Source organism: Panthera leo, chromosome D1 (genome assembly GCF_018350215.1).
Source record: "Panthera leo isolate Ple1 chromosome D1, P.leo_Ple1_pat1.1, whole genome shotgun sequence".
In the NCBI taxonomy this organism is placed as follows: domain Eukaryota; kingdom Metazoa; phylum Chordata; class Mammalia; order Carnivora; family Felidae; genus Panthera; species Panthera leo.
The window spans coordinates 53,481,147-53,502,785 of record NC_056688.1 but is presented as its reverse complement, the minus strand read 5'-3'; the positions used below and the strand labels follow the sequence as shown (position 1 = coordinate 53,502,785).

General features: G+C 39.9%; 1 protein-coding gene and 1 long non-coding RNA gene across 8 annotated transcripts in view; one reads left to right on the top strand and one right to left on the bottom strand.

Moving 5' to 3' along the window:
• NARS2 (asparaginyl-tRNA synthetase 2, mitochondrial) overlaps positions 1-9,188 on the bottom strand; it is a 130,144-nt gene extending 120,956 nt beyond the window's left edge. For 4 of the 5 annotated variants that reach the window (XM_042904309.1, XM_042904313.1, XM_042904312.1 and 1 more), the window contains exons 1-4: positions 9,048-9,188; positions 5,672-5,781; positions 4,802-4,922; positions 2,490-2,630 (exon numbers count right to left, since the gene is read on the bottom strand). In XM_042904309.1, coding sequence (XP_042760243.1) covers positions 2,490-2,630; positions 4,802-4,922; positions 5,672-5,781; positions 9,048-9,188 — 513 coding nt within the window. Of the gene's footprint in view, positions 1-2,489; positions 2,631-4,801; positions 4,923-5,671; positions 5,782-8,602; positions 8,737-9,047 lie in introns of those variants that run through there. The other variant, XM_042904310.1, reaches the window with a different exon arrangement.
• On the top strand, positions 8,854-10,267 carry LOC122199347. 3 transcript variants are annotated; one of them, XR_006193482.1, is made up of 3 exons: positions 8,854-8,977; positions 9,409-9,621; positions 9,719-10,267. It is a non-coding gene; the product is annotated as an uncharacterized LOC122199347 (long non-coding RNA). The 3 variants fall into 3 exon arrangements; XR_006193484.1 differs by having other exon boundaries at positions 9,360-9,621; XR_006193485.1 differs by lacking the exon at positions 8,854-8,977 and adding an exon at positions 9,136-9,236.
• Positions 10,268-21,639: the final 11,372 nt, after the last annotated feature.

Here is a 21,639-nt window from a genome sequence, read left to right as displayed (position 1 = left end):
TGGATCTGGAGAAGTGGCATAGGAAGAGCTCCAGAACCACTCAGAATAACACTGAACCTCATGTGCCGGGCCATTCCTTGCCTTTGGGGTCCTCTCATCCACATGTGGGGAGGATCCCTTCACCTCATCAACTTACCAACTATATTCCACTGTGGCTTTCCTGGGTAGGGGGAAATGGCTGACAAGCAAAGCTAAAAACGACAAAATACCTTTAGTTGTACATCAATCTACTTGATTAATACCAATAACTCTTAGGGCGCCTGGGTGGCTCGGTCAGTTAAGCGTCCGACGTCGGCTCAGGTCATGATCTTGTGCTTTACGAGTTCAAGTCCCACGTCGGGTTCTGTACTAACAGCTCAGAGCCTGAAGCCTGCTTCAGATTTGGTGTCTCCCTCTCTCTCTCTGTACCCCCCTTGCTTGCGCTCAGTCTGTCTCTCTCTCAAAAATAAATAAAAACATTAAAAATATATATATAAAGAAAAAAATACCAATAACTTTCAAATCGGTGCTTACTATGTATAAAATATGCCTATGACCAAGATGGAGAAACAGGGACCAGATTTACCCTCCCCCTTGAAACAACCAAAAAAACCCACCAAAAACAAAAATAAAGCCCCCACAAGCAAACCACATGAAAGGCTGGTTTTTAAGATGGATTCAGACAACAAAAGACAGTGATCCCTGAGATATGAAACAAACTTAGCAAATCCTATCAGTAGCCCTGCTTACCACCTTGAGATTATCCAGGCCATAGCAGGAAGAGGGGGAGAAATAAAGTGGAGCCCAGGAGACCTCTTGAGTTGAGGAGACAGAGCTGAGAGTGTGAAGGGACAAAAGTGGCTAGAATTCATAAGACAGAGTATCAGAGAGGAGAGAGCAGCACAGAGAACTCCAAGGATGTACAGAGGGTCACTCCAGAGTGTCAGGTAGAGGGATGACGGACACATCCATGTGGGGAAACTGTCAAAGGCCAAGGAAAGAACCATCCAGAAAGATTAGAGGAAACAGTGCCTGGTGCTCACATGTGGCTGGTTAATTAGCCCTAGACTGAGCACTGTTCCAGACCCATTTACCAAATCATAAAAGACCCAATAGGATCAAACAGTTTTCAAGTAGCTTAACCACATACCAGAACAAAATTTAAGAAGCTTTATAAATATCCAACATGGTAAAATTCACAGTGTCTGGCATCTAACCAAAGATTAGCAGGTATGCCAAGAGGCAAGAAATCATAAACTGTAATGAAGAGACTAATGAATCAATCAAAGCTGACTCATAACTGACAGACATGTTAGAATTAGGACATAAAATAGACATCAAATAGCTACTAAAAACATAAATATTTTTAATTAAAACCGTATTGTGGGGGCACCTAGGTGGCTCAGTCAGTTGAGCATCTGATTCTTGACTTCAGCTCAGGTCATGATCCCAGGATCATGGGAGAGAGAGCCCTGTGTTGGGCTCGGTGCTGAGTGTGGAGCCTGCTTAAGATTCTCTTCCTCTCTCCCTCTGCCCCTCTCCCCTGCCCATGCTCTCTCTCTGTCTCAAAAATAAAAAATAAATTAAAAGAAGAAAGTAAATGTAAAATAAAAATTAATATATGTTTAAAAAATGCATAAAACTGCCCTGTATAGGTTTTTTTTTTTTAATTTTTTTTTTTATGTTTATTTTTGAGAGACAAAGAGACAGAGCATGAGTGGGGGAGGAGCAGAGAGAGAGGGAGACACAGAATCCAAAGCAGGGTCCCGGCTCTGAGCTATCAGCACAGAGCCCAACACAGGGCTCGAACCCACACTGTGAGATCATGACCTGAGCCGAAGTCGGACACTCAACCGACTGAGCCACCCAGGCGCCCCTGCCCTGCATATATTTTAAAAGTTAAACAGAGACATGCAACATATTTTTTCCAAAAGGCCCAAATCAAACATAGAGATATGAAACCTACAATGTGAGATGAAAAATGCACTGGATTGGAGTAACAACAAATTAGTTATTGTAAAAGGAAAGATCAGGAAGCTAGACGGGCAGAAACTACCTTCCAAAAAAAACACACAGGGAAAAAGAAATTAAAAAAAAAAGAAAAGAACGTCACTGAGCTATGGAAGTATCAAGTGGCCTAATATATGGACAACAGAAGTCTCCAAAGGCAGGAAGTAACATAAAAAATATTTGAAGAAATAATGGATGAAAAACTTAATGAAAATTAAAACCCATAGATCCAAGAAATTCAACAAGGTCTAAACACAAGGAACAAAGAAAACTGCGCCCGGCACATCATAATCTAACTGCTTAAAACCAGTGATAAAGAGAAATTTTTAAATCAAAGAAAAAAAGTACCACACAAGTAAAGGGTGCTTGGAATAAACATTGTAACTAACAAAACTTTCAGGATAACACTCCAGGGTTACAATCATTCAATTTCTCCACAAGAAAGAACAGCTAGGAAGAAAAAAGAAAAAGAGTAGCTAGAAGCACACCAAGCACCTCACCTTAAAGAAAGAATGAATAGCAGCTGTGGCTTCACTGCGAATCCTCAGTATGGAACCCAGGGCATTAGTCCTGCACCTGAGGTGGGGATACTGTCTCAGGTACTCCAGAGGATGCCTCTCTTTATATTTAAAAGGAAAAGCCTGCCAATAAATGGAAAAAACAAATTGAAAGCTAAGACATATGTTCTATAAAATCAGTTTCCAGAACATTTGTTAAATAGTAATGCTTTGTAACAAAATTAAAAGCTTTCTTTCTCTATTTCTTAATATAAGTGAACATGGTCCAATTAACTACAAGTTAACTGAATGGCGAGGTAGGAATCAGAGATGTGGTTTTGAATCCAGCCCTACTACTTATTAGGCATAGAACCTTGGGCAAAATTAGTATTGCTGAGTCTAATCTGTTATTTATCAAATTTCTATCCATTAGCTTATATCAGTCACCACTTACAAATAGAGAGATTAGGATATAATTATGCAAAAACAGTCCACTGTTTGGCACATAGGAGTTCAGAATATTGTAGATATTAAAGATTGTTTTCTACAGCTGTGTACACACAGCTGGCATTCAATTTTAAAATCACCCAAATGTCTTGAAAGCCCACAATCATTTATAATCAATTGGCACTGTTTTTCACTGTTTATCAACAAGTCTAAGAACATGAGGGAGGGTCAACAGCCTTCTGTCACTAGCAGAGTAGTGTATACTTCAAAAATTTCAAATTATGACTCTATGTAGAAATATTCCACCCTGTGAACATTCATGTTACAAGATTTAGAAGATAAAAACAAACTGTTCTAAACTTGTTCTAAAGAACAAAACCAAAGTTTCAATAAAAAAGATCGCAGAGAAACTATTTTAAATAAAAAAGCCAAACTGGTAGCTTATTACGTATAGTCTTATCTATTTCTTTTAGTGCACATGCTAATTTATTTCATAATAGAAATAAGCACCATACCTACTGAAGTCAAAATATGACCACATTAATAGGTGTCTGGGGACTGCCTAGGGACCAGAATTCCCTAATGTCTGAATACTTACAAAATGACACTGAAATTAAGGGGAAGAGAAGGTGAGTGACAACCACAGAAGCCAAGAGAGAACGGCTTAAAAAGAGTAACACACGGCACATTTTAATAATCCTACACCCCTCTAAAAAAAGCAAAAACAAAAATGGTTACCATCTCCATTCCTCTCTGAATTCCAAATTATTTTTCACAGTCTACTTTTCAGAAACCTTAAAACCTGATTCCTGATTTTACGTGTCAATTAGTATTTATTAGTATTATTAGAATTTCTTGGAAAACTATTCAGAAGGACATTTTTCAAAAAGGTGCCCATTTTCTTATTTCCTTATATTTATTTCCCTCCAATTATCCAGAAAAAATTAAAAAGGAATTAAAATGATGCAATTTCCCTATATTTCCTTGTGTTTTGTTCATCAAATACTTGGAAGACAAGTATAGCAAAACTACAGAGGAGTCAAATGGCTAGTACATAAATTCCAGCTGTGGCACTAGTCAGCAATATAACCTTGGTCAAGCCATGTCTCCTGCCTGGGCCTCATTTTCTCCAATTTCAGAAGATGGATTGCCAACCTATAATTTTATTCTCTCTAACCTCTTTATCAGGTGATGAATAAAAGCTACTAACAAGGAGTCTTGCAAAAACAGAAAAAATTCTGTTGGGACAGTACTTATCATGCTTGGGCTGAGCAAACATGTCTTAATGTAGGATTTCTTATCTTTCTTCAGCCCAAGCATGATAAGTACTGTCCGACAGAATTTTCTGTGATAAGTTCCGTACCCACACTATCCAATATGGTAGCCAGCAGCTGCATGTGAAATGTATCTAATGTCACTGAGGAACTGATTTTATTACTTGATTTAATATTAAATTAATTAATACTAAACAACTACAGGTGGCTAGTGGCTACTATATTGGGACAACACAGTTCTAGATCCTGTAAAAGTCATTTCTAGGCAGGGCTTTCCTTAGAACACGTTCTCCCCAGCACGTCTCTGTCACTGAAGTTAACTGGGCATGCGGCTAAAAGTGGCAAGTTTCAATTATGACAGGTGTCCAAACAGATGTATAGATTAATACTTTGCTTTCAGTCATAAAATTCAGCCATTTACATACTGTTTACTATATTCTCTACATTCCTCAAGCTCCATAGCCTGTTTCAATTATCTGGGAAGTCACAATTGAAACATGTTCTAAGTGCCACCTTCCCAATAATCACACTTAAAACAGATTGCTGTTTTAAATTAAGCCTAAATAGTCTCCATAAATGTATCACGAAGCATACCTTGGCATCACAATTTCCAACAATTTCAATTTTTTCTGCCTTCAGTTCCACATTCTGCTTTTTGGATGGACTTTTCACCAGCTGCCCTTGAACTTCCACAGAACTCCCAAAAGCCAGTTCTCTATAGTAACAAAAAACAGCATAAACAAGATATCATTATACAGAATGTTCATTTTAATACAAAACTTGCTATCAGGACATTACAGTATTTAATGATAGAGGTTTCACCCTTAAATGGGCAGCAAATAATTAAGAGAGACTGAAGCAAAGGGTAAGTAGGGGATATTATTATGTGAAGATGTTAAAAAAAAGAAAGGTCTGGGAGCGCCTGGGTGGCTCAGTCAGTTAGTTCAGCTGACTCTCGATTTCAGCTTAGGTCATGTTCTCGCTTGTGGGATTGAGCCCAGAGTCGGGCTCCATGCTAATACCACAAAGCCTGCTTGGGATTATCTCTCTCTCCCTTTCTCTGTCCCTCCCCCACCTGCACTGTCTTTCTCTCTCTCAAAATAAAAACACAAGCTTTAAAAAAATGAAAAAGAAAGGCCTGAGCTTGAAGGATCTTGATTCCAAGTATTTGGACTTAGCCTTAAAGCTTTGAAAAGCAGGTTTGTTTAGAAAGATCACTCTGGGGTGCCTAAGGGACTCAGTTGGTTGAGCATCCAACTTTGGCTCAGGTCATGATCTCATGGTTCGTGAGTTCAAGCCCCACATCAGGCTTGCTGCCGTCAGTGTAGAGCCCACTTCAGACCCTTTGTCTCCCTCTCTCTCTCAAAAATAAACATTAAAAAAAATATGTGAACATTGGATTAGGGAAAAGGAGAGCAAAGGAGATGAAAAAAAGATTCTTTTGTTAAAAAAAAAAAAACTCACCTACTGTCAAAGCTTGAATCGGCTACAACTTGAAGGCTTTCCAAAGATGATCCATCATTTATATGCAGGAACAACACTTCCTTCTGGGATCGGACTGAACGAATCCATCCCTAATGAAGAAAAATTTCTAAATGTGAGTTTAAAACATGTAAATATTTTACGTTTTCATTACACATGCACACACAAGACTAAATGAAAAAAAAAAAGTCCTCAGTCCTGCCTTAACAAATCAATTGCTTTTAGCATATATAATTCAATAGGATTCTTATCTCAGGGAGATACGGCTTTGGCATTCCACCTTTTTGTTTTGTTAATATAAAATTCATCATTCTCAGGGGCACCTGGGTGGCTCAGTTAGTTGAGCGTTCAGGTTGGTTTTGGCTCAGGTCATGATATCACAGTTCGTGAGTTCAAGTCCCACATCAGGCTCCACACTCTCTCTCCCTGCCCTCCCCTGCTTATTCTGTCTCTCTCTCAAAATAAATAAATAAACTTAATTTAAAAAACAAAAAAAACAAAAAAACCTCATCATTCTGAATACATGCCTAACGTTCCATTAGGCCGATGAGCCTAATTCATATAATCAATTTCCCCAATATTGACTATCCCAGGTATTCATTCCAGGTAATAATAATAGGGCACATTATTTGGGTCCCTGTCTCCTTTTATATTAAACTCCCAGGAGGGAAATTATGTAGTTATAGAACAGAAACATCTTCACTGGATTTTTCCTTTTACAAAATATCACACAGACTCCTCAAAAAGCTTTTCACTGTGACATATATTTAGTACATAAGCTTTCAAAGACACTGTGAATTTAAATGACAGGTGAGTACAAATGAGGTCTTCTAGTAGTAACACTAAAACCAGTAACACTACAAACAGCTCTCACAGATCACATCCAACTTAAGTTTAACTAGCACAGAAGAGACAATATTCTTCTAGCAGACACTGAAAAACTGTGAACAACTGATTGTGTTTGATTATCAGACACGCTTGGGAAAAGCGAGAGGATTCTATTTAGAAAAACTGTATTGACCCTTACTTTGTGTTCCCACCACACCCTACTGACAACGCTATTAAAGCTCTCCCATTACTTATTCATATGTCTATCATATTGTGAAGGTTTAAGAACCATGCTTTAGTGGCTTTGAAGGCCATTGTCAGGGACACAGTAGATAGTCCGTTAATGGTTTTCAGTGAAAGGATATCTACCATGCACTAAAAATCTATGTGACAAATGTTTTACTACCTTCTTCATATACTATTTCATCTTTTTCTCACAACAGCTCTGTGGATTATCATTATAACCTGTCTCACAAGTGAAGAACCTCGGCTCAGAGAAGTCAAATAAGTTGTCAAAGGTCACACTGCTGGTAGACAGAGCCTGAATTTGGACCCAGGTCTACCAGAAAGCCCTTGGTCTTTTTCTAGGGCTACCCTGAAAAAAAGTGTAAATTGCCTGTCTCCTATATAAGGCCTTTCACAACCAAGTGTGCCCTTTCTGGTTTCACCTCCCCACATTTCCCTGATGGCAGCGGCTCTTTGGTTATGTTTAATCAATAGTAATTCCTAAAGCACCACTGTCTTGCTTTTCACTTGTTAGTAAAAGTTAACATTTGTGGAGCAGTGTTTAATGTGCTTCTGCTCTAAGCTCTTTATAAATATTTTACACTTAATCCTTACAAGAACTTAATGAAGTGAATATTCTCATTTTAGAAATGAAGAACATATTAAGTAAGTTAGGACAACCTCTCTAAATAATTAAAATCACAGTTCCCAAGGAGTAGAGCTAGAATTCAAATACAGTTCTCAGTTCAAAGTTCATGTTATCAAGCTTTTCTGGAATGTGATCTCCACCCCACCCCCAGTTCCTCTCCCTGAGGAACATATCCTTCAGGACTCAAGTGAAATGTCACTTAACACAAGAAGTCTTCCTTGACCTCACATAGTTAAGGATGTCCCTGTTTTCTCAAAGTTCCTTATTCCACTAATACTTATCACGTTGCCCCAATTACTTGTCTTAGCCATTAGACCAAGGCTGTCCCACAAACATATAATGTGAGCCATATATGTAATTTTGCTTGTTTTAGTGGTCACACTAAAAGTAGACAGGTACACTTAATTTTAATATTCTAACCCATTCTGCCAACATTGTCAACGTGTAATCAATATATATATTGAGATATTTTGTATTCTTTTGTTCTCCAAAATTGGTGTGTATTTTAAATTTACAGTTACCCTTCAATGTGGACTAGCCACATTTTAAGAGCTCAGTGCCACAAATGACAGGTAGCTACTATCTTAGACCACACAGCACTAAAATGAAAGCCTCTGATCTAGGCAGTAGCTTTTGTTCTTTTTATCTTTGCATCCTTTCTTGACTACCACTTAGAAGGGATCATTAATGTATGTATGTCAAATTAATAGATGAATACAAGAAAAGGGCTTGATTTGGATCATGGAAAAAACATGAAACCCCCAAAAATGCAGAGGAGTCATACTGCTAAAAATCAAAGAATTTGATTGAGGACAACAAAAATAACTGCAGCAGTGTTTCAGCAACCTAAAAGGGTCAAACCACCTTGCTTGGTCTACTCCCTTAAAGGAAAATCTCTGTAGAGCTGTTGCAAATATTAGCAAGAGAAATAATAGCACCTAACATTGATTGACTGTGGGCCACTGTTCTAAATGTCATAATACCTGTCATCTCACTTAATCTTCACCATTCTATGAGGTTAAGGCTATTATTAGCTTCATTGCCATAAGAATCAAACAGGTTTAGAGGAGAGAAGAGACCATAATTACTATTATAGAAGAGACCCATAATTAATGAGCCACTAAGTGCCACAGATCTGAACCTAGTCACCCTGACTCCAGAGTTGTTTCAAACCGCTACACTCTACTCTTTCTCCTATGTATTAAACATACATTATGTGCAAACCCTTTTTTCGGCCTCAGGGTGGTTACGAGTTGAATAAAAGCCATTGTTTAGTTGAACATATATTTACTGTAAGACATGGTGTCCGCTCTCATGGAGCTAGCTCAAGGCAACCGCTAGGTAACTGTGGTTATTCGTTATGAGGGATAAAGGAAAAGAAGCTCGTACGTTTATTCTGCCGTATAACTAACAAGTTTACAGGTAATGCTCTGGTACCGTGAAAGCAAAGTTCCAGCACGTCATAGAGTCAATCCCAACAGTTTTGCGCAAACTAACGATAGGCAAGGAAAGGAGAAAACTGTGAACGCACACGATGGCCAACATTTCCTCCTTTCTCTGCCTGTCGTTTTGTCTGACCTGACAAGGTAAGCCTAGACACGGAGGTGGCATGTAAGTTACTAAAAAGAAAATCCCATCCCCTTCCCATACACCAACCTGGACCTTAACGCGCTCCCCATTCGTGCTCCGGGCCCCGAGCGCGTCACGAACGCTCAGTCTGGCGGAAGGTTTGGGTCTCGGGCAGGGGGCTGAGGTGCAGGAGCGCAGGGCTCGGAGCAGGCACCGGGCCCCGAACATCGCGCTGCTGCCGCAAGCTCTCCTCGGGACCAGCACGGATCCCGGCGGGTGAGCACTTTGCCTGTGGAACCCTCCCCTGCTATCGACTGCTCCCCGATTCTGGACCGCAGCCCTGCACTCACGCGCTCCGCACCTCCTACCCCTAACCCCGGCTGCTCCCTTCCCCTTCAGGGGCTCCAGCTGTGTCCCCACCACCTCCCCGCCGCTTCCCTCTCCGCAGACAGGGAGGAGCGGAGACAACACAGCCAGCTGCCTAAGCCAAAAATACCACGCGCCGTAGCCAGCACAGACACTTCAGGGACCCGCGTCTTTTCCAAACCCACAGACCACACCACCTCCCCCAGCTGAAACACGCGCGGCCGCCGCCCCTACGCCCCAAGCCAACGTCAACGTCATCACGCTACAAGGAGACCGAGAAGGAGCGTGCGCACTGGTGACTCCAGTTTACGGAGGGGGCGGGCCGGAGGCAGGGGCTGGCTGAGCAGGGGAGGAGGCGGGGCCAGGAACTAAAGCATTCTGGTTGTATGTAGGTGTTGTTGCTGGAGCAACTGAGGAGCACAGCTGGGATGAGGTCTGAAAGGTCTTCATTTCTACAGCTTCCAGTTGATGCCGAAGGACACTGAGAGGCAAGGAGTGACTGATGCACAGGGAAAGCCTCCAGGAGACTTCGTTGTTGAGAGGATTAGCCTGAGGATATGGGCCATTCCTGAGTTCTGAGCACAAAGACGAGACACAGACCCTTGCTTAAGTCACAGTTGTGTGGTATCAGACATCTAAACAGACAAGTGCATAAGAGTGATAGGATGCCAGAGATGGCTTACTGGAGAAGGTAACCCTCTGACGACTGAAGAGTAACTGAAGGGACTTTGTTTATGCAATTCAGAGAAGGCACGACAGTGTGAAGATGTTGGGGAGAGGCTAGAGGGAATGTTGGCCATTGCCTGCCGGAATCTTCAAATCTCTCTTTTTTTCCAACACAGTTATCTGCATTTGTTTGACCAGGAAACAATGACCCTTTTAAGTTTATCCCCTCACCACCAATTAAAAAAAATTCTGTAATTCAGTGACAATCATGAAAAGGTTTCTATCTAATTAAAAGAAAGAAGGGCTAATAACATAAAGTTGCTGCTATTATTATGCCCATTTTATAGATACGGGAACTTGGGCACAGGAAAGTGAAATGACTTAGTCAAGGATATATATCCTATAAGTGTGAGATTTAAACTTAGAAACTCTGGCTCCATGCACTAAACTATTATGCTATATACAATGTCTCAAGGTGGGAAATAAAATCATGGTCCCTTCCACCAAGAAGCTCATGGCCTGGACCTAGGAAATGGCAACCAAACAAATTATTGCAATATAAACCAATAAGTTCACATAAATATATGATCCACGTGGAGTGGTAGTCTAGAGAAGGAAATAAGGTGAGTTTTTTGAGGAGGGTCAGAATTTTGCGATGTTGGGATGTAAGAAAGAGTATTTCCTGCCAGAAGGTAGTCAGGAAAGGTTGCCAGGAGGGGAAACAGCCTGGAATAATTGTAAAACTGTTCTTAAGACAGACTGAAAAATATCTCCCACAAAAATACCATAGTTCTTGGACACTTCTTGAACCTTGCAAAAAGAATATTGAGGGGCACTTGGCTGGCTCAGTTGGGAGAGGATGTGACTCTTGATCTTGGAGTCATGAGTTTGAGCCCCACATTTGGCATAGAGATTGCTTAAATAAAAAAAAATTTAAATATGGAAACGTCCAAATACCTTCAGAATTATGTAGCTTTGGGTCTTTAACAAAAAAATAAGCATGGCTTTGGTGTATTGGCTACAAAATCTGGGAAGAACTCAATCACAGCAATAACATGTTTTTCAATTCAAATCTCCTCTTTGACTATGCCTACCTTGCCTAAGGGTTGAAAAGTAGTGGCCAACTGGCTCACTTCCTACCCAGGCTGTTTTTCTGTCTTGCCTTCTTTTTCCACCCCTTCTCCGTCAATTGTAAGAACTATGGTTTCTCAGGAAGTGAGGAACCTGACTTCCTTTACCCTCTTACTGCCTGTTTAAGCCAAAGGGTTAGTTAATTTCTAAGCAGGGACCAGTGCCTACTAGTATGGTGAAGACAAGGGAAGCCAGTGGGTGTAACTGAAAATTAGCAGTAGTTAACTGAAAATGTATACAACTGAAAGTCAACTATAGCAATCATGTGTCTGGTGCTAGGTTCAAACCACTCCATGTATTTATCTTGTGTTATATCAAATCGTGTTTTCTTATTTTTATTTTCAGTGTTGGAATGACACTGCTGTTTTTTAGATTTGTCACCTTTCAGACAGTAGCCAGAGTGATCTTTCCAAAATTAATATATTACTATGCTGGTAATAATAGTGCTATAAAATGCTTCCTATGTGCTAGGAAGTTTTCACATATGAACTCAATCCACACAATATCCCTCGGAAGTAGGGTTAGCATCATCATCCCCAGTTTCCAAAGGAGAAACTGAAGCTTGGAGAGGTTTCGAGCTTCTACCAAGTTACACTGGCAGTCTGGCACCAGAGTCCATTCTCTTCCCCACTTGTTACTCCAGTGATTAAACCGCTCTTCAGTGGCTGCCCCTACAACATAAAGAGGACTTGGCTTCTTTAGCATGCCTACTGGGCTCTCTGCGATTCTGGGAGTTCCCTGAGGTGCCCTGGAGTGAGGAACAGAAGTGAAATGTCCTTATTGTTACCTTTTGATAATACAGGTCTGGGCAATGAACACTGTCAGCATTACTTGTCAGCTTTAGAGAACGTTTTAATCAGGCTCAGCATGACAGGTTTTAGCTTAACTTGCAAAGCTTCAGGACTTCTAAAAAGCAGGCATCACTCTGATACCAATGTGGTCATAAAATACAACTCTGTCTTCAGGGTTTTCATTATGCTTGAATCCACTCATGAAACTCGCAACACCCAAAATTTGATTTCAAGATCATGACCTCAAAACATAGAGGAACACAGTGTTTGATGCAGAAATTATGGAGACATTAGGTGTAGACAAGGATTGGATGAATATTGTAAAGGATCCTGGGTTTCTCTGAAGAAGCTAACAAGGGTGAATACGGTTTAACTTGAAAAATGGAAAGGTACAGGCACAAAGCAGAATAAGAAGACACATTTGTAGTTTGGAACCTTCGGGAAAGCAGCTCATAATTATAAAGAGAAGCTGACAAGCAAGTGGTCAACGAAAGGAAAAGACACAGTAGTAACCAAGTGTTGAGGGAGCAAGGTGGTTTCCCTAGAGAGAGAAAGGTGGTTTTCCTAGTGGTTTTCCAGGGTCTGCACTTTCCTAGTGGAAGTGACATCTAAGTTGAGCCAAAGGATGAATAACAGCCAGGAAAAGGGGAATTGTATGTGATGAAGAGAGTTGACATCGTTCTAGATAATGATCTGGGTAGATCACATATGTAATCATTCCTTGAGCTATAAACTTAAGATTTGTGCATTTGACTTACATATACCTCAATAAAAATAGAAATTAAATATTAAAAAGTAGGAGAATCAGTGGTGCCTGGGTGGTTCAGTTGGCTTAGCATCTGACTCTTGATCTTGGCTCAGGTCACGATCTCACAGTTCATGAATTTGAGCCCTGTGTCAGGCTCCAAGTGTGGAGCCTGCTTGGGATTCTTTCTCTCTCTCTCTCTCTCTCCCTCTTTCAAAATAAATAAATAACCTTTAAAAATTAGAGGAATCAAGTCTGCTGATAGGATGAAAGCATCTTCTTTCCCTGGCTAGTGCAAGAGCCTTTTTTTAAAAACCATGTGAACTATTTCCTGCATATGGAAGAGTTTAGAAAATAATGTAATAAAACCTGGTAGCTACCACCTAAGTTTGTCATATCAAATCCTAATATTTTGTCCTATCTCCTTGAGATCTTTCGCTTTCCAGGAAATGGATCTCCTTTGTACTCCTCTGCAATCCTATTTCCCACTTTTCCTCCTGGATAGAGGTAACCACTATCCAGAATTCAGTGTTTATCATTTCCTTCCATGTTTTTATATTGTAATTAGACACATACATAGAAATAATTATATATATAATACACACATCTAGGTACATATACATATATGTATATATACATTATGCATTTATAGTCTTTTGTATTGTTTTACAGATTTTTAAACTTTAAATTAATGGTGTCTTGCTCTATAAATTATTCTGCAACTCAAATTTACTTTTTGAGATATAACCACGTAGCTCCAGCTCATTCTTTTTAATATCCTGTTATATGAATATGACACAATTAATTCATTCTCATTCTGATAGCTATTTGGGCTGCTTTCAATGTTTTTCTATTATAAACAGAGGTGGGTTTATCATGAAGGTAATGAAGGGTAAACTCCGAGCTCCTTATTTGCATTTATGCAATGCAAAGTATATGAAATTCATAAGGGTGTGAACCTCTTAGCATGCCCCTCTACCCCCAAAGTGCTGGGAGCTGCTGGGAGTTGTAAAGCAAGAGGGGAAGCAATCAGCAATCTGAGTCCAAAGGAACTCAGAGGGCACGAATTTCCAAAGTTCTAGAAATTTCTTGTAACTTCTCTCATTCTAAAACTTTTTTTTTTAATTTTTTTTTCTTAACGTTTTATTTATTTTTGACACAGGGAGAGACATAGCATGAACAGGGGAGGGTCAGAGAGAGGGAGACACAGAATCCGAAACAGGCTCCAGGCTCCGAGCTGTCAGCACAGAGCCCGACGCAGGGCTCGAACTCACGGACTGCGAGATCATGACCTGAGCTGAAGTTGGCCGCTCAACCTACTGAGCCACCCAGGTGCCCCTAAAACTTTTTTTTTTAATGTTTATTCACTTTTGAGAGAGAGAGAGAGAGAGAGAGAGAACGCAAGTGGAGGAGGGGCAGAGAGAGGGGGAGACACAGAATCCAAAGCAGGCTCCAGGCTCTGAGCTATCAGCACAGAGCTGATGCGGGGCTCAAGCTCACGGACTGTGAGATCATGACCCGAGCCGAAGTCGGCGGCTTAATCGACTGAGCCACCTAGGCACCTTGTCTCTCATTCTAAACAAATATTTACCTTAATATTCATAATTCTGTATTATTTTCCTTAAAAAGAACCTCCTAAATGATGTAAGCTTCAAGCCCCACAGAACAGGATCTGCCTTTCGTTACTAGCATGCTGCAATGACGACACCGGACACATGAAAGCGCGTCTGTGCATCATAAGCCTCACGTACAGAAGCCATGTGCCTTCAACTTTACTAGGCACTGACAAATTGCTCTCCAGAGTGAGGACTCTAATTTATATATCCTCCAGCAAGCGTACAAAGATCTCAGAGCACCATACCTTTACTGACAAGAGACAGAGTCAGGCTTTTGATTTTTTACCAATTCTGGGTTAAGAAAGAGTATCTCAGTGTTTTTAGAGATTGTATGTTGTTTGTTCTTTTGTTTTTCCTTGAAATTCTTTTTCAACCATAACACCCATCATTATCCATAGCATAGCGGAAAGAGCACTAGCCGGGCAATTCGAAAGGAGTCCTGGTTCAAATCTTGTCCATGGCCCCCTTGCTGTGGAAACTTCAAGAAGTCATTTAAACGCTAGACTTCCTTCACAGGGCTGTTGACAGGGTTAACTGCAGTGACTTGTGAATTCTGTGATCGAGAAATGCACATGGTAGGTATCTGACTGCATACTTCCCATTGTTTGAGTTTTAGAGTTAAGGAATCCCCTAAATTTTATCAGCCAATTCTCTTTAATTCTCAAAGCAGAAGGCTCAAGATGATTTCTATCTGCTCTGTAATTTCTTTTAGGTGCAGTTCTTCAGTGGGACTCGGAAACACCAGCAGCAATTGTTGAAATGCAAATTCCTGGGTCTCCTGTCTGATGACTCCACTCACTTTGAAAAGCACTTCTGGCTCTGTAGTTGGGTCTCCTCCTTTCCCTGGGTTCTTCCTTTTGCCTTCAGGAGGCCCTCTGAGACTCAAACTTCTTTTCTTCTGTACTACTGCTGCTACTACTATTATTAAACTTTGAATGTACTTTTCCTTTTAATTATAAAAATTATTTTAAGTTTATTTATTTATTTGTTGAGAGAGAGAGAGAGAGAGAGAGAGAGCGCCTGCAAGCAGGGGAGTGGCAGAGAGGGAAACACCGAATCCCAAGCAGGCTCCCTGCTGCCATCCCAGAGCTGTCCACTCTCATAGAAACTGAGCCCAGACCAAGAGTCAGGCAGAGGCTTAATCAAACCACTGAGCCACCCAGGCACCCCAAACTTCTGATGTATTTTCAAAGAAGCTGTAACAAAGTAACCTGCATCCATGCTGCCTTCCATGGCGGGTGTGTTGGGGGAGGAGGGGCAGTGCACCCTGGGTGGAGCATGACCCTGGGACTGCACCAGGACTTTCTTCCTCGCCTGGCTCTGCTGAGGCCCAAGTGCAATCTGCACTGAGTATTTTGTTCATACATGATGCATGCACAACATGTATATCTGCAGGATACACTCCTAGAAATGATAAAAATAAAAATAAATAAAATAAAACAAAAATTTGTTCCATAAATATCTTTAAGGTTGCTTTATGTATCCAGTTGCTCTCTTCATCCCCCATTTTGACATCCTGATCTTGCCCACTGTGGTTTTAGTGTCTATATGTGTGGCAAAGACCTGGAAATTTTTATTTTATTTATTTCATTTTACTTAGTTTTTAAGACCTGGAAATCTATTAAGACCCTAGAAATCTTTTAAGACCCTAGAAGATCTTGGGGCGCCTGGGTGACTCAGTCAGTTAAGCATCTGACTTCGGCTTAGGTCATGATCTCACAGTTCATGGGTTAGAGGCCTGCGTCGGGCTCTGTGCTGACAGCTCAGAGCCTGGAGCCCACTTCAGATTCTGTGTCTCCCTCTCTCTCTCTCTCTGCCTCTCCCCCGCTCACACTCTGTCTCTCTCTCTCTCAAAAAAATAAACATTAGAAAATAGATTTCTCTAATGCAGTGACTACACTGCAGATGAAACAAAACATACTCCCAGGAGTAGCTAAGGTTTTTATCACCCTTTAAAATTTAGATTTATCAGAGACTGGACACAGTCTGCTACTAGATAGGTTAGACAAATTTTGATTTTGTACAATTACTTCTGGAGTTTGATACTTGTTAACTGGTGAGCTCATTGATAAATGTTTGCACATCTGAAATTGGGGTTGAAAGTAAATTATAACATCCCCTGCAAATAGGTTAGTGTGTAAGGCAGGTAAATTTTTATGCCTTATAATTTGGGATAATTTGGGATATAGTAATAGCCTAGGCTTTCACTGATGAGGATAAAAGGAGATTTAAAAAATGTTTTTGTTATCATGCAAATGACAGAAAAATACATAAAATATAAGTGTGTAGTTAATGAATGCTTATAAAATGAATACCTGGGTAACCACCATCCAGGTCAAGGAAAAGAACTTTCCCAGGACTCTTCCAGCCCAGGCCCTTCCCTTTGGAAAGCACAGTCTCCCTACTCTCCTGACCTTCTTGGTGATCTTTGCTTTTCTTTACAGTTTTACCACTTCAGTATATAGTCTAGACATTATGATTTTGTTTCCTCTATTTTTAGACTTTATATAAATACAGTCATACAGTATATGTTCTTTTGTGTATGATTTCTTTTCCTCCATATTATTTTTGTGAGAATCAGCTATGTCATTGCCTATAGCTAAAGTTTGTTCATTGTCATTGACATATGGTATCCCATTTTATGATTATAAACCAGTTTATTTATCCATTCTGTTAATGGATGTTTGGGTTGTTTCCAGTTTGAGGTTATTGTGAATATTTTTGTACAGAATTTATTACACATGTGTATGTATTTAAGCTGGTAATAATATCTAGGAGTAAAATTGCTGTATCACAAGATATACAAACTTCAGCTTTAGTAAACAGGGCCAGACTTTTCCCAAAGTGTCACCAGCCACTTCTGGGAATTCCTGTTGCTTTACCTTCTCACTGACACGCGGTCTCATCAGACTTTTAAATTTAGCCATATTGGTGGAGGTATACTAATCTCTTATTGCAGTTTTAGTTTGCATCTCCCTGATTATTGCTTGTTGAGCATCCTGAAATGTTTATTTTCACTAGGTCGTCTTCTTTAGTGAATTCACTAAGTCTTTTGCCCATTTTTTCCACTGAGTAGTCTTTGTTTGTAACTTATTTTCTAATTAATCTACACCAGTTCTTACATATATAATTTATTATTTTTTAAAAGATTTTTATTTTTAAGGGGTGCCTGGGTGGCTCATTTGGTTGACTGTCTGACTCTTGATTTCGGCTCAAGTCATGATCTCACAGTTCATGAGTTCAAGGCCCTCATCGGGCTCTGTGCTAACAGCATGGAGCCTGCTTCAGAATTTCTCTCTCCGTCTCTCAAAGTAAATAAATAAACTTAAAAAAATTTATTTTTAAGTAATCTCTACATCCAACATGGGGCTTGAACCCACAACCCCAAGATCAAGAGTCACATGTTCCAGTGATCCAGCCAACCAGGTGCTCCATTATGTCCATAATTCAGACATAAGCTCTTCTCAGTGATAACCAGTGCAAATACCTTCACCCACTCTGTGGGTTGCCTTTACCATGGTGTAGTGTGAGGAAATGGCCAAATGAGAGCAAACCTTGACATTATTTGATCCTCTGCTTTAGAAATAGTGTCTAGTTCTTGAACAAAATTATGGATGCTCAAAATTACCCTTTGATTTATTTGGACAATGTAAGACCAACATCTTTTGGCATTTCTCTTATTGTTCTTCTTTAAAAATGGATTTTTTCCTATTCAAAGGTTTACTTTTTTACCACCACCTCCCCCCTGCCCCCCGCCTTTTTTTTTTTTTTTTGCATGGTTAATGGTTTTTTCTATATACATCTGTGTGTTAATCTTCAGGGAATAATCTTAAAGCTTGGAATTTCACTTGAAATTGTTTGAAGCTAATTCTGGCTATTTGCAAATATTTCTGTGTATAACCAACCTCTAAAATTTCATAGCAGAAAACCAGATAACTCAGAAAAGAAAAATTACATGTAAGAGACAATACAATCTGAGTGGATCCTTCTATATTCATATTTTCTTTTCATTCACTCAGAGCTTCAAAGAATGAAGTTAGCTTTTCAAAATTTCTTTAATGCACACACAGCTTCATAATGAGCACTCAGTACATCTTGTCTGGGAAAATCTTTTCATGGCCTCTACCTCCAGTCATGCCTACATTTTTGCAGCATTTCCCACTGATAAAATAAAAGTGTAAAGAACAGATACTTTCTCTCCTAAAGTTTCCAAAAATATTATGCACAAAGAAATGTTTCCAAGTAATAAAACTCCACAAATGTTTAGGTATTGTTTTAAATGTTTTATTTATTTTTGAGAGAGAGAGAGAGAGAGAGCGCGCGCGAGAGAGAAACAGAGTACAAGCAGGGAAGGGGCAGAGAGAGAGGGAGACACAGAATCCAAAGTAGGCTCCAGGCTCAGCTGTCAGCACAGAGACCGACGCAGTGCTTGAACTCAGAGCCACGGGATCATGACCTGAGCCAAAGTCAGATGCCTAACTGACTGAGTCACCCAGGTGCCCCTGGGTATTTTTTTTCATGGAGGAGTGCCTTATCACAGACAGAATTTTGGTTTATAACCGTAAATAAAAAGCAGATTGGCTTTTGGTCCATCTTATTATTGTTTTTAAATTTTCTTTTTTTTCAATTTTTGAAAGTTTATTTATTTATTTTGAGAGAGAGAGACAGAGAGGGAGAGGGTGGGAGGGAGAGAGAGAGAGTGCACACAAGCATGGGTGGGGCGGAGAGAAGGAGAGACAGGATCTCAAGTAGGCTCCCCACCATCAGTGCAGAGCCTGATGTGGGGCTCAACCTCACCAACAGCGAGATCATGATCTGAGAGGAGATTAAGAGTCAGATGCCTAACCAACTGCCCCATGCAGCTGCCCCATGTTTTTAAATTTTCTAAAGTTGTACACCCCTTTATTGCTTGCACTTTGGGCAGACTACTTCCACTGCCCCAACCTCGGTTTGCTGCCACTATCAAACATGATATTTTCTGCAGACTTTTGACAAATATTTTTTTTCATTTAAGAAAGTTCCCTGCTGCTTCTGAGGGATTACTACCCTCTCAGCCCAGTATATATGGACAGATAGATATAGGTACATAATGTCATAAATAATGAGCCATATGTTTGGAACAGAATAGCCTCTGCTTAAAAATATGCAAATTCTAACTGAAGAGAATTTTTTCCTTATGGCAGAGTTTGGAAGAGATGTTTTTCTGGAATGCAAAGGAACACTAGCACTCACCAGTGGTCTAAAATGAACAGACAATTACATAAGCACTAAAAGACACAAAAAGGAGATATGCTTATACCCTGGTTTTTCAAACAAGAAAAAAATGCTGATGACTTGGTAAACTGTTTTGAACTTCTAATAGAAGGGGCTTGTGAAAGATATATTAAAACAAGGATGGCAAGTAGATTGTACCTCAAGAAAACTCATGCCTGGACCTTCAGGGACCTGGATATTTCTTCTCCTACATTTCTAGCAGAACTTCCTTGAGCTCCACCATCCCCTATGGACAGCGGTAAGAAGATTCGACTGATAATGTGACTTTCCCAAAACTAACTTATCCTCCTCTTTTCAGGCTTTACGTTCAGAACATGTACATTGACAGAAAAATGTAAAATTTTAATTTCCAATATATTAGATTAAGCAACTTAACATTTCTTACTAGACTATAAGGAGTATGAGATATATATGTATATATATTTCTACAAAGTATGTGTGTAGATATATGTGTGTATATATGTATATACAAACAAACACATTAATCAGAAGTTACATTAAAAAGCTGTTGATGTAATCCCCATTTAAAAAGTATTTAATATTTGGGGCACCTGGCTGGCTCAGTTGGTAGAGCATACAACCCTTGATCTCAGGGTTGTGAGTTGCAGCCTCACATCAGGCATGGAGCCTACTTACAAAAAAAGTAGTTTATATTTATCAGTTTGGCTGGAGCCCAGTAAAATTATATAGTTTGGTTTACATTTCCTAGTGACTGGTTGTAATTCCCAGTCTCTAAAATGGACCCAATGATCCTTGCCTCCTTCATAGAGTCCTTTCCACATTAGTCGCACAAGATTAGTCCATATAACCAAAAGAATATAGCAGATGTCTTAGTGTGTGACTTCTGAGGATAAGTCAAAAAAAAAAAAAAAATACTGCCCCTTCCAGCTTCTCTTGAATCAATTTCTCTGGGAGCTTCCAGGTACCATGTCATAAAGATACTCACCTAGCCCTACAAAGATGCCCATGCTGAGGAACTGAGGCATCTTGCCAGTAGTTAGCGCTACTGTATTACTGTATGAGAAAGACATATTCTATTTGTTGTTTCTCTAGAGAACCCTGAGTTAGTGAATTCATTAGTGAGTGAATGAGTTAGTGAGTTACTATGTATTGTATGTAGGTATGTATTTAATGGTATTGGCTCATGTGACTATGGAGCCTGAGAAGTCTCACGATCTGTCCTTTGCAAGCTGGAGACCAAGGAAGGCCACTGGTGTAGTTTGAAAGCTTTAACAGCCAGAGAGCCTATGGTGTAGCTACCAGTCCAAGTCTGAAGGCCTGAGAACCAAAAGTTAGAGGGCAGAAGACTGATGTCCCAGCTCATTCAGTCAGGCAGAGAGAATTTCAACCTTCCTCTGCCTTTTTGTTCTATTCAATCCCTGAATGGATTGGATGATGCCCACCCACATTGGAGAGAGCCAGTTGCTTTTCTTAGTCCATCAATTTAAATGCTAATCCCTTCTGTGAAAAGATAAGTAAGTCCTGGGGATGTAATGTACAGCATTATGACTATAGTTAACAACAGTATATTGTATACTTGAACATAGCTAAGAGGTACAAAAGGGAAAGGAAGACAACTAACGCTCCTGTGTAGGTTTCTTGTGTGCCTGTCATGTGCTAGAAGACAAATGTGCATTAAAAATTACTTTTTGAGCACCTACCATGTGCTGAGCCAGGCACTGTCCTGGGTTTTGAGCAATACAATGGTAAATCCATCTGGAAACTCATTCTGCCAGATCCCATCCCTTCTCCCTGTGCTGATTCACTCAACAGGACTTTGTCCTAGGATTGTGAGTCCTGTGTGAACTGATGGAAAGGAAGAACATCATGTTTTCCAGGGTACTCTGATATTCCTCGTCCTGGTTCCTGTTGAGTTTCCTCACCTCGTTCTTCAGCCTTCCTATTAATTTTGAGAGTTCCATGATTATTTCAATAAATCCTTCCTTTTTTCTTTTAAAAGTGTTTTGAATTTTCAAAGTATTTCAAAGTAATGTGGAATGACAGAACAGTTCAAATAACTCCCATGCCCTTTACTTAGGCATTATTAATATTTTGCATACTTACTTTATTGCACTCTGTATGTTATATAC